This window comes from Myxocyprinus asiaticus, chromosome 23 (assembly GCF_019703515.2).
Source record: "Myxocyprinus asiaticus isolate MX2 ecotype Aquarium Trade chromosome 23, UBuf_Myxa_2, whole genome shotgun sequence".
Classification (NCBI taxonomy): Eukaryota; Metazoa; Chordata; class Actinopteri; order Cypriniformes; family Catostomidae; genus Myxocyprinus; species Myxocyprinus asiaticus.
This window is the reverse complement of record NC_059366.1, coordinates 45,996,798-46,013,956: the sequence shown is the minus strand read 5'-3', so window position 1 is coordinate 46,013,956 and position 17,159 is coordinate 45,996,798. Positions and strand designations below refer to the sequence as shown.

Here is a 17,159-nt window from a genome sequence, read left to right as displayed (position 1 = left end):
AAGCTCCTAATTCCCCATTTCCCTGAACAAGGTTGAGTTTATTCTCACATGAGTTTTAATAGACTTTTAACTTCAAAAAGCCTTACAAATCTGGGATTGAACTTAATTTGGTTTAAGAACATGTACTCAGGGGAAGTGAGTGAAAAGAGACCTTTCTCTTCCTCTGGATTCCTCAGCAGAATGAGATTTAGTCTCTATCATTATATCTTTAATGTGACTTCAGGTTCAGATCTACTCTGTGTATTCACTGTCTGTGTTCCTACTGGATGCTAGTCGATGATGTCCAGCTCAGATTTAAACCAGCTTCTTTACCACAAATACAAACTTTAGTCTGTTTCTCCAATCATCATGTCATATACGTAAGTCTGAGTGGTGGTGGTGTAGTGGTTCGATCCCCACAGCCACCACCATTGTGTCCTTGAGCACTTAACTCCAGGTTGCTCCAGGAGGATTTTCCCTGTAATAAGTGCACTGTAAGTCGCTTTGGATAAAAGCGTCTGCCAAATGCATAAATGTAAATATAAATGGCTGCCAAGGGATAATGACCATTTCTTAACCTGAGGAAAAAAGGTAAAGCTCTTTATCTCTATTTCAACAAGAGCAGTGATGTCACTGCATGTCTGATGACCACAGTACAGCATCATCTCAGTGTGGCATTAAGTCAGTATCCTAGAAACAGACCAAGGTGTCTTTCTAAGAAAACACAGTGTTTTTAAGTTAAGTTCACTTGAGAAGTGAATATCTTTTTCTGGAAAAACAACTACAGAAGACTTGGAGTCCCAGTTAGAATCTGCTGAGGTGTAATTATGACATTAGTGCATATATGTATGGATGCTTGACAGTAATAATGGTAAATCTGAACATGTAGGGGCCATTAAAAGACAGTTGTTCTTATTTAAATTGCTACAAACTGTAGCAATTAATGTTTTTATTAGATACATTCTGCTAATAGATACTGTAGATATGGTAAGTTTTTGGTAAGGTACAACGGGGCTAAATAGCTCCCCCAAAAATGAAAATGATCTCATCATTTTCTCAACCTCATGATATCCCAGGTGTGTATGACTTTCTTTCTTCAGCAGAACATATTTGAAGAAAATAGAAAAAACTATCTCAGCTCAGTAGGTCCTTAAAATGCAAGTGGATAGTGATCCAACTCCAGCGGTTAAATTCATGTCTTCTAAAGTGACATGTTTGATTTTGGTGTGAAAAAGATCAATATTTAAGTACTTTTTAACTATAAACCATCACTTCCGGTCAGCAGCGGTATGTGCATTCATGATAGCGCTGAGTTCACGTGGTCTCTCGTGTGACGTTTTCATGTCGGCATGTTATGGAGGTAATATCACGTTCTTCTCTCGGTTGAGACATCCAGGATAAGCACACAAACGCACCATTTTGGGTAAAGAAACAGATAAATACAGATCTAAACCAAAACCAATAAAGCTTCTGTACAGCGTTCCTCCTTCTCACTTGTAAACAGCGCTGCTCTTCAGGATGTGTCGCACTTGGGTCAGTTCTCACGTGTCTCATATGCCAACACGATTACGTCACACATGCATGCTGCTGCTGACCAGAAGTGATGATTTAGAGTTAAAAAAAAAAAAAAGTACTTAAATATTGATCATTTTTGTGTCACTTTAGAAGACATTAATTTAACCGCTGGAGTCGTATGGATGACATTTATGCTGACTGTCTGAGATTTTTGGAGCTTCAAAGATCTGATCACCATCCACTTGCATTTTAAGGACCTACAGAGCTGAGATATTTTTCCATTTTTCTTCAAATGTGTTCTGCTGAACAAAGAAAGTCATACACACCTGGGATGTCATGAGGATGAGTTAATAATAAGAGAATTTTCATTTTTGGGTGTACTATCCAAGTGCATCAAGATTGAAAATATATATATATATATATATTATTATTACTTAATGATGGAGCAACATAATGCATCTGAAAATAAATAATAAAGGAAGGTTGTTTTATTTAATTAATTAATTAATTAATTAATTATTATTATTATTATTTATAAAGGTGTCGAGGGAGCCTTTTACCCCACACTTGGCCCGATTATTGTGATAATTTGTAGATATGGGGGCAAAAGTTAGTGCAAAATTTGTCAACTTTTGCAGATACTTTTGAGACAGCAAGATGCTTTTTTGAGTAGGAAATGAAGATAATGATTATTTAAAATAACACCATTTCCTGTTCATTTCAATCACAGTTGTCATTTCATAACATGGCCAAGTATTCTGTTAACAAATGAATCTCTATTGTGATTGGATCAGTGAATGTGAGCCATCTTTGAATATTCTTCATAAAAAATCAATTCACCCCACTGAAGAAAAACAATGTGTTTTATAGGGGGCTTTAGCCCCTTCAACAACCCCAAATACAATCCTTTCAGGTATTGAACGATATTAAATAAAAAAAACCTTTTGTTTTAATCACCTTGAACAAAACTGAAAATGACAAATTAAGTATTTTGTCTCAAAATAAATGTGATAATTTCAGGGATTTTTATTAGCAACATACATTTGCAAGAGTTTATAAATGACTAAATATTGGATCTAATTACTTTAAAAGATATTTAGACGTTGCATGTGATTTTATATCATTCTCATCTCATTTTATATGAGTATAATTTCAAATCAGTGGGCAAAATGCCTCATTGTCACGCCTGTTTTTAACAAAAATGTCCACGTCAAAAAACTGCCATAATAATATTATATATTAATATTACTTTCCACTTTCAATGAGTTAATTTTTTAACCAACATCAGTCCTGATCATAGCTACCAAATATTCATTCATTTTCAGTATTTTAACCCTTTAAATGCCAGTTTGTTAATATAATGCCACTGTTGTTTTTTTACACAAACACACACATTTCTCAATACACACATACAAAACACACTCTGACATCCATACCAACACACACACACACAATTTTACCTGCATCATTTATTCAGTTGGCCTGCAGTGCTCTATAATGCAGCAAACAGAGAATAGGGGAAAAGCATGTATTTGCTCCATAGGCTAAACATGAGAAAAATGGCGCCATCTGGTGGAAAATAATAAAAAGGTAAATTTTGAAGCCAGTGCTCCGGAATGAAAGTATAATATCATAGAATTCATGATTTTATGCTTTAATGACACTGGGATCAAATATTACAGTTTTAATGGGTTTCAATGGAGGACATTTTTGTCCTGAAGGTCCTGAGTGTAACTATTTTGTGTACACAGTGTATTATAGATGTATTATAGGAACTGAGGTTGAAATATCAAAATTCCCCCAAAAACACACACCTTTGGCAATATTTATGCCGTTGGCATTAACACCCAAAATGATCAAATAAATAAATAAATAAATGTCCCTTATGTCACTCAAGGGTTAAAAGGTTAGTTGGTTGTTGTCACTTGGACGTTCGGGCTAATAAAAAGTTTTAGTCACAGTGAGACAACTTGTAAATCCTACTATGGGAAATCGATGCATTTCTCAAATCCCTTCAATGATCTAAAAACGATCAAAGTGACAGATTCCTGAAACACTATAAGGAATGTTTTGGTAATACCACTGATGATGCAGCCAATAATCTGTTTTCCTCTGCATGTATGTGTTATTTGTTTTCATTTATTTATTATTTATTTTTTGTTTATTACTTATGTATTATTTGTTTTGTGCACGTGTGGATATTTTATGTTTCATCCCTGCTTACTTGTTTAATGTAAAATTCTGTATAAGTGCTCATTTCTTTTTCCTGTAGATGTTTGTGCAATTTATGCTTGTACAATTATAATAATAAACATGGCTTATGAATATTAATTACTTTGGGCTAACGAGAAAACCCTTCACCATAGTAGAATTCCGCCAGCTGACCAGCGTCCCCGCCTACCACTGTTCTTTCAGCCAATCATGTCGGCCTGTTGGAGAACTGTGACGTGTTTAATTCATATTCATGAGCTAAACCTTCACCATAATATGATCGATCTCCGGGAGGAGGGGCCGTTTTCTTTCAAGCCGAATCCGCGTAACGGGATCGCGAGTAACTTCATCATCCAGCACCACAAGAGGAACCTGTTGACAGCAGAAGAAACTTACAGAACTCAACACAAACTCTATTCTTCATACCCAAATGCGCAGAAGTATGCGCTTAACTCGGATGGATTGAAACAAAACTTCTCCTCACTTTCACAGAATCAGGAGCAGAAATGCATGGGGAGAGGACACGAACTGTACTGCATCTACATCTAAACTGCGATATAATCCAGAACTGGCGCTGACATGCAGAGCTGAGCAGCGCAATATTTCATTTTACGCGTTTTTACGCATGGCGCACAGTGATCCGTCATCTACAGGTGGACTTGTTGATTATCGGGGATCGAAAGACTAAACTATATGTGATCTACTTGTGAGATGATCAGTAACTATATCGCAGGCTGGGTGGAAGTAACGTGACATGATGAAGGTGATCTTACTGTGTGCGGCGCTTCTGGGCTGCTGGAGAAGCGCACTGAGCAGCAGATCCTGTCCTGACCTGATGATTGACAGCTGTCACTGCACCTCCGAGAGATCAAAGGCATTTAATAGACAGAGTGTGCGCGTGAAAGTTGTGTGTGACGATGCGGACCTGACGGAGACCATGCAGCCCAGCTCTTTACCCAACACAACAGTGTCACTGTGAGTCACTTGTCAGAACTTGCACCTTCTTTACACAGTGCGATACTTTTATATCAAGTGCGACAGTTTGATATTGTTGTTGATTAATTGTATTCTGGTACTTATGTTCGGGATTCATGCGGTCAGTTAATCGTGGGACTATCAGGAGATTTTAAAATGGTGATTTACTGGCCTGGGAAATGCACAAAGTTATGGAAAAATCATGCACATGTCTTTAGTGAATTCCTGTTTTCTGATGTTGGTATTTCTGTTTGAAATGAATCATAATGATTCAAAATTGATAGAAGAATTAAAGATACATTGCTTTCTTATATTTAATATTGTATCATCCTCTAAACAACCCACTTGACACCCCGGCAAACTTAAATTAAGCAGTTCAGTTTGCATTAAAACAACATACTGACTTTGAGTTGAGTGATTTTGATTCAAGCATCAAATATGCATTGAGGGTAATTTAGTGTTTAGTCTGTGAATGAGAACTTGTAACGAATGTTTAATTGCACACCATGTTTTGCCCCCAGTACATGCATTTACATCAAGGGGCTTGTAGTAAACATAACTTCACTACAAGTGTTTAGTACACATAGATTGCCTTGTTTTAATTTTTAATGAATTAGAATTGATTTGACAGATTGGAAAGCTGTCTTACTAACCAGACTAGAGGAATCATTTTTGTCTGTATTCTGTGCTAAATAATGAAACATGTTGCAGCAAAGTTTCTCATCATGAAGCAGAAACATTCGCTGTGCACATCTCAGTTCCTTTAGACCTCCAGAGATGTTTGCAAGGGTATTTCTGTCTCGGGTCTGCGTGTGACGTATTCTGCCTTGTAGAGGTCAAGATTTATGAGCTGTATGTGCTGATTCTCTCCCCAAACAAAATAACTTGTTTGCAAGTTTGTCTTGAAGCTCTCAAAAATTCTTCACAAGAATACCCTTGAAGGATAAAGCATCTTTTGATTCCATTAAAACCACTTTAGGAGGCCCAGAGGGAGAAAATATGGGGAGCAAAACTGCCAGACAGTAAACTAGAGCTCATTTACAAACCAGATGACACTGTGAGATGCAAACCACCTGTTGGAAATCAGTTTTGGTATTATTGTTCACAAAAAAAAATCATACAACAGAAAGTTTATATATGAGTAGTTTGGATGCACCTGTCTGAATTTATGTTTGTCATGACCTTTGCATCTAGTGCGGCCTTCAAGTGGAGTCGGAAATGTCATAATAACGACCGAGCGAAGTCTTAAATTGTAAACTCGTAATTTTAGATGAAGCTTGAGTTGCCAAGTTGGGACGTTGGAAGGGGCGTGTCCACATGAACAATTATTTAAATTCCACTGTTTTATTTTAAGGTAATTAACAATTTTTAATGCCATGCATTAAAGGAATGTTCCAGGTTCAACAGCATTTGTGGCATAATGTTGATTACCACAAAAATTAATTTTGACTCGTCCCTCCATTTCTTTAAATTAAGCACAAATGTGTGTTCCAGTGGAACACAGATTTGTTTTTTTTTCTTAAACTAAAAATCCCCACTTTCACTTTCACTTCCACATTCTTATTCTTTTTTTGTTTTTGGTGATTTGCATTCTTCGTGCATATCTCCAGCCATTTGTCGGGGCTGGTCAAAGGTGGAGATTTATAGTCAAAAAGGATTTAAAGCTCGAGTATGTAATTTCTGTGCCACTAGCGCCACCAAACAGAATTGCAAAAGTAAACTTTGTTTTCAAAATAGCTTTCTGAATGCGCCCCCTGTCTGCCGTTGGTCAAACAAAGAGATTGTCCCGCCCCCAACTCACGACATTGGTTGAGTAGCATAGTTGGGGCTGTCGCTCAAAACAGAGCAATTTTGATAGCGCCACAGAAAGACAGTGTTGACAGTTTTCGAGAAAATTAACCTATGAATGGCTTACTAATAGATGTCTCTGCATATTAAGCTTGGATAGAAGTATTTTAACACAGAAAAAATTATGTACATCAGCTTTAAATATTGATCTGTTTCTCACCCACACGTATCATATCGCTTCTGAGACATGGATTAAACCACTGGAGTCTTATGGATTACTTTTATGCTACCTTTATGTGCTTTTTGGAGCTCCAAAGTTTTGGTCACCATTCACTTGCATTGAAATGACCTACAGAGCTGAGATATTAATTTGTGTTCTGCAGAAGAAAGTAAGTCATACACATCTGGGATGGTATGAGGGTGAGTAAATGATGAGAGAATTTTCACTTTTGGGTGAACTGTCCCGTTTATCTCTGGCTTTTGTTTCAGTGTTTCTGGTCAGTCAGGAAGAGTTTTTTCTGCATTAGGAAGTGTGACATTCATAATCCTGAAGTGACTTCTCAGGTCGCACTTTTGTTTTCCGAGCACTGAAAAAAACCCCAGCTGAGATATGCTCTTCTCTTCACTCCAAGGTACTTTTATTATGATCTTTACTGACCTTAACCTTATCATTCTGGCATCGTCACTCCATTAAACATCTTGGGCAAGATGCCTCGATTGTTGCATGATTGTTGGTTCCAGACGGGCTGGTTTGAGTATTTCTGGGATTTTGAGACTCTAGAATTTACTCAGAATGGTGCCAAAAACAAAAAACATCCAGTGAGCGGCAGTTCTGTGGACGGAAACACCTTGTTGATGAGAGAGGTCAACAGAGAATGGCCAGACTGGTTTGAACTGATAAAGTCTCAGATAACCACTCTGTATAATTGTGCTGAAAAGAATATCATCTCTGAATGCTGTTCTGAGATGAGGGTTGGCGCTGTTTTGGCGGCACGAGGGGGACCTACACAATATTAGGCAGGTGCTTTTAATATTGTGGCTGATTGGTATATAATACTCAATTTAGGATGTACTTCAGGGTTATTTTGACTTTTGTATGGTTGTATATCTTGTTTGTTGGTTAGTGTAAATTGAGTTCACACAGTCTGTCTGAGAATATTTCACCCAAAGATTAAAATTGTGTAATCATTTTCTCACCCTCAAATCTTTCCAAGAAAATGTTATGGCTTTAGAAGACTCAGAGTATAACACACAAAAGTATATATATATATATATATATATATATATATATATATTGCTGGAATTTTCCATACATGTTACTGTGTTTATTGTTTGCTCTGTTTTGTCTGAGGAAAGTCTTTCTGTTTCACACAAATTAATGTGATCTACAGATATTTGTACGCTTAAATGAACGCACAAAACTGTAGGTGGTTAACACATTTGACACCAAAACAGAATTGTCTGTATTTTAATTGTTTCTTGGTTTCTTTCAAGTATTATCAATCTTGAACAAGCAGAAGTTTTAGTGAAGACTGTGTTGCTAGTTTAATTGCTGCGTTTGTGGTTAATAAAGTAAAAGTTTAGTTTATCATGTGTCGTTTAACTTCTTTTCAGACACATTTTCATAAAACCCAAGAATGTGTCTGAGAGCTTTTGGAGTGTCAGCTGTCTATAAATGTAAAGCAAGGAAAATACAGCATCTGCCAAGAATATATTGGTGGTGTGTTGTCCCTGCGGCAGCTCTCGGAGCAGAATAAACACTCGGGTTATTTAAAGAGTCAGAAAACGGCGGTTCCTCTGGCAGCGCTGAGCGTTCCAGCTTTCCTAAATATCATCAAAAACCATGAGTGCTTCTGTCTGTGATCTCTGGAGGGGGGTTAACACGTCAACTCTGCATGACCTCACACCAGCGAGACCCCCAAAGAGTCGTAGAGCTGAGAATGTGTTGAGAGATATTACTGTGAGCATGGCCGTATGTCCATGTCTGTTTTCATAGTCAGTTGAGATGAAAATTGATGATCCCGATGCTGCGACCTGGTTTATTTGTGAAATTTCAGGACCACTGGGTGGACATAATTGGGGGGGGGGGGTCTCACTAAAAATTATTAACAGTTGTATATTTGTACGTGCTGCACGTTTCCATGTTGTTTTCGCACCGGATTCACTAAAGAAATAAGGCAAATCAGGAAACAGACTTAACGCTACCAAATCTTTGTTCTGAATGGCATTTATGCTGGGTAATTCCCCAGTTTGCATGTCAAGTTGTAAAGCCCAAAGTATACTTCAATTTTGACGCGAACGCTCTGTGTCTGTGTACAGTCGAATGCGAGCCTGTCAGAGTATACTCCATTTGACGGTGCGCACATACACAGGAGGTTGGCGCATGCATGTTACGACTGTACGAGACACCGGACTATTTCTCTTCAGGAGTTTAGACCTATAAAGATGTCTTTATAGTCCTTCAGACTCAAGTTATACAATTACAGGTATCTCCAGACCTCCTCACACATGTGCACTTGACGTGCACATCCACTGTTGATGTTTTTACCTTAGTCTCCTGTTGTTTACCGGCGATTACGTCTTCTTCTAGCGTGTCTTTGTGACCACAATGGCTCAAATGTGAGTGTTGCCACCTTTCAGACCCATTAAATGCTTTGCCGATGACAAGAATTGGGTCACGTGTCAGGTATGCAAACGCTCAGTTTGACCGAAGTATACTTTGGGCTTAACTGTTAGTTGTAGAGGATGCTACAGAATACCACAATCTGGTGACTTTATTGGAACAGTACAGCATCATTCCATCACAGTTATCCACTTGAATCCAGCCTGGTTGCATATAATCTCGTTTCTATACCTATATTTTTGCAACATTATTTTCCCATGACTCATAGTACATAGTCAGTTTCCTGGTGAAATAAACACTAGAGGTGATAAAACAGCAATTACTTTCATTCACACAAATCACGAGTAAAACGGCAGATTATCAGTTCATAAGCACTTACTTTTCGCCCTGTTCCTCACACAATGCTATCTTATGACATCTAAACACTTTTACTCTAGCGCATGACTCATTTTAACTTTTGCATTACATAACAAAACTAATTTTACAAGCTTATTCCAGTGTGATTAAATTGCACAACTGATAGAGCGTTGCACTTGCGATGTAAAGGAGCGGGGTACGAGTCCTGAAGAGCACACGAGTCAATACGTAAGCACAAAGTGTCATAGAAGCACCACAAAATGACGCAGTTGTGTTTTTCATCTCACATTTGCTTTTTCTGACACTATCGGTTAGGTTTAGGTTTAAGGTTTAGGGTTGGGAGGTCGGTTTTGTTGATTTAAAACTTGATAGAGCATTAACCCTAAAAACCTCATCTGTTTGGGAGAACATTTAGCTTGCTTTTAGCGCCACACAGTGGACATTTCACCTCAGAACTGCCGCAATATGCGTAATGAAGCAGATAAGAGATAAAACTGCTTGATTCGCCTCTTTAAAATGCTGAAAGTGAGCTCGACTACACCGTGAATTTTGATATATTATAACATTCTTTAACATGATCAAAAGAAAATGTACACTATTGTATACTAATGTCTCATTTTAATACAATTCTGCAATTCTTCCTTGTTAATTAAGTCAATAACGCTGATGTTTGTGAATCCAGCACATTCTATAAGAAGCCTTATTTGCATAAAAATAATAACAGGTGATCTATCATTAATATTTCCTTGATTTAGAGACTAAAGCTGAGATAACTCCTGTGGAATATATGTAGTATAAGTACGTAAGTTAGAGGTCTGCAACCCAACGGGACCCGAGAAACATCCAGGTGTCAGGCCAGGTTCAGGTCAGTGAATTCAGGTTTGGGTTTTTGCACATGTCTGCTCTGTTTTTCAATTGTTTTGATATGTAAACACGTGCTGGATGGACGTCTCTGACTGTTGCACCACGTCTCACTGTTTCTTCAGCGTCTCGCGCATGACTACTACATTTTTTAGCCACCGAGTCAAGTTAAAAACACCTTCAAGTTTAAAAAATGCATCTCATGATACTTATGCAAGTATCTGTTTGATTCGTTGTGCATGCACGTTAGCGAGTTGACTGACAGGCAATGTCTGTATCTAAAAGGTGATTGGCTCTTTTACCTGTAAGGTGGGACTTCCTTTCTACATCCGTTGACCGTTTGGTGCTAGAGCTTCTTGGTTTGGCGTTCCAGTTTCTTCCATTCATTTAAATAGAAGTGGCCCATCTCTGCTAAATAGTCTCTGGCTGCGCTCAGCTTGTTTTTAGTGCAGGTGTCACAATGTTCTGAAGAAGTTCAGGCTGCAAAAAGGACATTGTGTGACCAGGGGTGCCATGCACCTAATTTGTTTTGAGGGGGCACAAAGCTCGATTGGATTTGGACTGACAAAATGTAGACATGTGAATAAAGATTTCTGCATCAGACATTCTTTTTTACATGCAATAATCATTTAATTTAATTATTGAAGGTACAAATACATTTTTGAAAGCTTAAATAATCCATTCAAAATCCTCTTGGCTCAAAAATATAAGTGGGCACGTGCCCTCTTAGCCTGAATGGGCATGACGCCTCTGCATGTCACTGTTATATTGTTACAAATTATTCCAGATTGCTCCGCACCAAGCAAAGCTTCACTGTTGATAAACGGTACGCCAATGTTTTTTATTCCCTTCTGCTCTGGATGGGCCACCATGTCTTGTTGTTAAAGGATTAGTTCCCCCAAAAATGAAAATTCTCTCATCATTTACTCACCTTCATGCCATCCCAGATCTGTATGACTTTATGTTTTCTGAGAAGTATTTCTCAGCTCTGTAGGTCCATACAATGTAAGCGAATGGGTGCCAAAAGTTTAAAGCTCCAAAATCCACATAAGAGCAAAATAAAAGTGGTTAAATCCATATATTCTGAAGCTATCTGATAGGTGTGGGTGAGAAACAGATCAATATTTAAGTCCTTTTTTACTATCAATTCTCCTCCTTGCTCAGTCAATCTCCACTTTAACTTTAACTTTCTCCTTCTTCTGTTTTTGATGATTCACATTCTTCACGCATATCACCCCCTATTGGGCAGAGAGGAGAATTTATGACAAAAAAGGACTTAAATATTGATCTGTTTCTCACGCACACCTATCATATTGTGTCTGAACACATGGATTTAACCACTGGAGTCATATTGATTATTTTATGCTGCCTTTATGTGGATTTTGGAGTTTCAAAATGTTGGCACCCATTCACTTGTATTGTAAGGACCTACAGAGCTGAAATATTCTTCTAAATATTTTAATTTGTGTTCAGCAGAAGAAAGAAAGTCATACACATCCGGGATGGCATAAGGGTAAGTAAATCATAAGAGAATTTAAATTTTTGGGTGAACTATCCCTTTAAAACTATGTTTATTGTTACTTTGCTGTTACAAATGTTGCTTACGATGCTTACATAAAATACAGCCTATTGCAACAATACTTGCTTGGGGAAGAAATTATAAAGAGAGTGAGTGATTTCAGTGTCTGGTAGGGTCGGGTCACACGGTCTCTGGTACGGGTCTTGTTTGGGTTTCATTTTAAAGGAGTCATGACTTGAGCAATTACATTTTTCTTGATCTTATGACAAATAAGAGGTCATTGTACTATAAAAAAAACATAGTGTAAGTTTCAGAACTGAATAGAAAAATTAGTATTTATTTAAACCAGACTCTAGAAACGTCTTGTTTGGAATTGGTTGAACTTGTGACGTCACAAGAACCAAATACATCTGCATATTCCTCTTCAAGCAAGACATCAACGGCTATTTTTCTTCATTGTATCCTTGGCCTCGCCTACTGGTGCTCAGACAGTCACACTCACACAGGTGAAGAGGAGAGATGGGCTTGTCATGGGAGAATCGTCTAAAGCAAAGGGAACTTACACATCTGGATTTAAATGTTTTTTTCTACACTATTATATTGCATCTAGCGCCACTTTTAAAAGACGCAATGTCAAGTTCTAACTCTAAAAAGGAGACCTCCATCCTGTTTCATCTTTCTGTTTGCTGTTGTGCTGTTTTGAAGGCATCCTGGACCGTTTTTGCACCCATCTGTGCTATATTTAATTGTTGGTCTTTTGTAAACATGCACTAGATGGACGTCTTTGATCATTCTGATGTGTTTTCGGTGATGTGCGGCACATTTTAAGAGCGGTACAAGCGAAATTTTTAAAAACTCATCTCATTGCAGGGGCCTGGGTAGCTCAGCGGGTAAAAACGCTGACTACCACACCTGGAGTCACGAGTTTGAATCCAGGGCGTGCTGAGTGACTCCAGCCATGTCTCCTAAGCAACCAAATTGGCCCGGTTGCTAGGGTGGGTAGAGTCACATGGTGTAACCTCCTCGTGGTCACTATAATGTGGTTCTCGCTCTCGGTGGGGCGCGTGGTGAGTTGTGCGTGGATGCCACGGAGAATAGCGTGAAGCCTCCACATGTGCTATGTTTCCGTGGTAACGCGCTCAACAAGCCACGTGATGAGATGTGCGGATTGACGGTCTCAGACGTGGAGGCAGCTGAGATTCGTCCTCCGCCACCTGGATTGAGGCGAGTCACTACGCCACCACGAGGACTTAGAGCACATTGGGAATTGGGCATTCCAAATTGGGGAGGAAAAAAAAAAGAAAAGAAAAAAAAACTCGTCTCATTCTGCTGCTGCCACTGACTGGGAGAAACACATGCCATTCTGTGTGTAAACAAACATGGAAGATGTGAGATGTGAAGACCAGCATCTCTGCTTTGGCCGGTTGAAGCAACCAACATCATCATGGATTGTATTTCGTTTGCGTATTCAGAAAATTTCAGTGTGGATTGTCTGTGTTTTTGGGCTCATATCAGTGTGGACTGCTTGTGAACCATCACAATATGATTCAAGCTTTGCAAAGGAACTGTTATTGAAGGATGGGGCAGTTAAACACTACCAGACCCGTGAGTAAACAGTTTGATACATTCAGATGAAATGTGTTGGCCGTACGTAATGCGTTAACCCTGAAATGTAGTTTTATAAATTGTAATGTGAAGCTTGTTAATTTTCTTCCGATTGAGTTTCCAACATGTCTGTATTTGAGGGGCTGCATGAAGTTAGCCAATCAGAACAGTGGACGTTTACACTGAAGTCTTAAAGGGCCAGATAGCTTAAAACCGAGCATTTCAGACAGGGTGGAAAATTATCATACATTATTAAATTATGACACAAAAATGTTACTGACATTATAAGTTGACCTCAGGGAAGATAATAAAATGATAAAATAAAAAGAGTATGTCATGGCCCCTTTAAGGCCCGTGCGGATCTCTTCTGTAAGTTGCTTATTGACGGCTAAATGACCACTTATTTGTTTGTTTTTTTCCTCACAATAGGATCGTAACTTGAACTTAAATTACCAGCCATGGTTTATACCGTAGTGCTGAATATATACCATGACTGAATGATTGACTTATTTATGTACCATGGTATTTACATGGTACTCCAAGGTAGTACTTTTAGGAATACCATGGTGCTGCCCTGGTGCATGTCCAAACATATCTTGATAGCACCATTGTACATGGCAAGTATCCAATTATATTACCATTGTACTACAACAGTAATTTTACAATAGTCAAACTGTAACAATAGTACAAAACACCATATAGTACTTTTGTATGTGTCTAAAAACCATTTTAGCACTATGGTCCAAAAACCATGAAAGAATCATCTTTTAGGTTTCTTCTGTTGCCTTAATTCTACATGTTTTAGTTTCAGTGTGTTGTGGTGTGTGTAGCTGCCCGTCCTTTTACCTCATAACTGTTCGAGACTCCTTATACACACTTGGAACTCTTGAGTTAAATCTGCTTCATGTCCAAGGTCAATGTTAGTCGATATGAAATATGTTATTTTGGTTAGCTGTTCCTTGTAACCTGATATTATAGAAAAACACACGGCTGCGAGAGTTTGAGCAGTGGAGGTTAGAAATCATCGAGCCGTCCACTCGGGATGTTTGTAATACTTCAGATTGTGATCTTTACTCCACTCGCTCCTCGTGATTGGTGCCTGCAGACGGCTGTAATTGGACTTATTTTTATTCTGTCGCTTTTATAATAATAGAATGAGGTGCAGGAGCTCTGGGACTCTGATCGCAGAATTTTGAGCAGCTGTTGAGTCCAGCACAGCGATGGGAATGTTCAGATTATGGGTCGATGACAAAAGTTTTGAAAAATGTAATACCAGTTTTCAACAAATCATTTTAAACCATCAGGTAAAAAGCCATATATGTTCTTTGAAAACACAGGAGTGCTTGCGTCTAAGTCATTATTATTACGTTTTCAAACATGTTTTTCAAGATAATATGTTAAATTTTATTTTGTAAACAAATATTATGAAATGATTTTTCTCTTCAACAGAACTAACTTTGCTTTGTCGTTATACGGTGAAATAATTTAATATTTGAAAAAGGCTGAGCTTGAAACATAGTCATGGGGGTCTACAGGGGTTCATTCTGTGATGTAATTTCCTTTTTAATGGTTTTCTTGTCACATGACAACAAAATCGCTTCCTGCATGTTGTTTTGGAATGGAATACTAACTCACTACTTACCGCATACTACAAAGTATATTCTGAATACTGCCCATTATTTTCTAAAAATAGTAAGTAAAACAGTACTGTAGGTATTCTTTCATGCAAATGTTTCAATCAATAGTATGCTACATTGTTGTCATATGACTCTTTACTTTGCATGTTTGATTCAGAGATTGACGTTCAGTTATTATCTCATTATTTTTGCATTTTAATCCTATTTTGTGTGAAAATGCCTTAACTAAAAGTCATGTGCTTTGCATTAAGTGATACAGTATCCCACGCATTGTGCTCTGATTGCATATTGCACATTTTAGCAAAGGTAGTCGTCCATCTGGGTATTCCACGTGTACAGAAATTTGCACACTGTTTAGGGATGCATCGAAACAAAATCTGCCAATACTAATAGTGCTAGTTGTGCCACACAAGAGACATTTTCTTTCACGCACAGCATGAGTTGTCTGACACCTTTTTCCGTCCCCTTTTGATTGACAGGAAATAATCGGCTCTGATCATCAGCTGTTTTTAAACAATTGGCCGATGTCTGACAGTGCTGATAATTGCTTTTGTAAGTCAGTGCATCTCTAATACTGTGCACAGTATGAGTATATGTGCTATAGCATATACTACAGAAATAGTAAGAGTATTTTGGTAGTATGCTATTCCAAACATCTACATACACACATTTGTCTTTTAAATGGAAGCATCTTTCCAATGTCAAACTTAAGCACTTTGCATACTGTATATGAAAATATTTGACAGCGACAGTGTGTGTGTGTGTGTGTGTGTGTGTGTGTGTGTGTGTGTGTGTGTGTGTGTGTGTGTTTAGTAATAACCTTTTGCCACCGGAAGAAGTCACACACAAAGAGTGCAATGACACACACCATTTCCACTGTGGTTCGAGCAAGACAATATTTAATTTGTCCTCTCTCTCTCTCTCTCTCTCTCTCTCTCTCTCTCTCTCTCATCTCTCTCACAGGCAAGCTGCTTATCCTTGGAGAACATAATTGATATTGTAAATAGAAAGTTGGAAGGACACTCAAGAATTTCAGCATTCACTGTTTACATAATGTACAATTATGTTTTGCTGTTCATTTCCTGGACGTTATACAGGCCTGAAAAAGGCATGTGGGGGCGGAACGCAGCGAACGGCCTTGTGTTCCGCAGAATGACACGCTTAACTTTGCACAAACACTGAACTCCATGTTACTGTTGCAATACATGAGAGAGAGAGAGAGATAGAGAGAGCTAGAGAGAGAGAGAGATTGTGTATGGCTGAATGCACAGCCATACAGAGCTTACAAACCATTAGTCAACCTTAGGAAATCATGCTGTGATTTGTTATGAAAGTATGTTAGTGTTCAGTGACTAAATGTATATAGCTCAATATTTTTCTTATATATACAGTATCTATCTATCTATCTATAATTATCTTGATAAAAATGTAGTTGCCCTGAAATGGTGTACAAGTATTTATTATTTTCTTTTTTTTACATCAGATGAACATCATTTAAACCAAACAGCCATTAATGCCAAGAAGATTCAAAATGTTAAATGCATGAAATAAAAATCTAATTATAAAGAATGAAGGCATGTTTTCCACAGTTTTTCACTAAATGAACACAAAAAAATATATGTTATCTTTATTATATATATATATATATATATATATATATATATATATATATATATGCATCATTACAACAATGCACTAATATAAAGCATTATTTACCTTCATATAGTTGTACTCAAGTGAATATAGTTGTTTAGTGAATGAACAGGGTGTGCAGGCATATTTACTGAAAATATATTTATTTACTGGAACCCGATTGAATATTATTATAATACGGAATCATTGTTTTGAGACCCAGTAAAATGTATTATTGTAATATAAAATAATACATTATTAATTTCATTTTGAGGATTTTATTTGTTTTGTATAATAGTAATATACTGTATTTTGTAATATAATAGTCATATTTACTTCACCTGGAGCTGAGTGTCGCGTGTATTTGACAGTTTGCGATAATCATCATTACAAGTCTTCAAAAACACTGTCATCTCTTCCTTTTCTCTGAAATGGTATTGAGTTTTCAGATTTGTAT

General features: G+C 37.6%; 1 protein-coding gene across 1 annotated transcript in view; it reads left to right on the top strand.

Moving 5' to 3' along the window:
- Positions 1 to 4,025: 4,025 nt before the first annotated feature.
- Positions 4,026 to 17,159, top strand: part of LOC127414358 (adhesion G protein-coupled receptor A3-like) — a 152,210-nt gene continuing 139,076 nt past the window's right edge. The window contains exon 1 of the mRNA XM_051652331.1: positions 4,026 to 4,680. Coding sequence (XP_051508291.1) covers positions 4,460 to 4,680 — 221 coding nt within the window. The 5' untranslated portion in view covers positions 4,026 to 4,459. The remainder of the gene's footprint in view (positions 4,681 to 17,159) is intronic.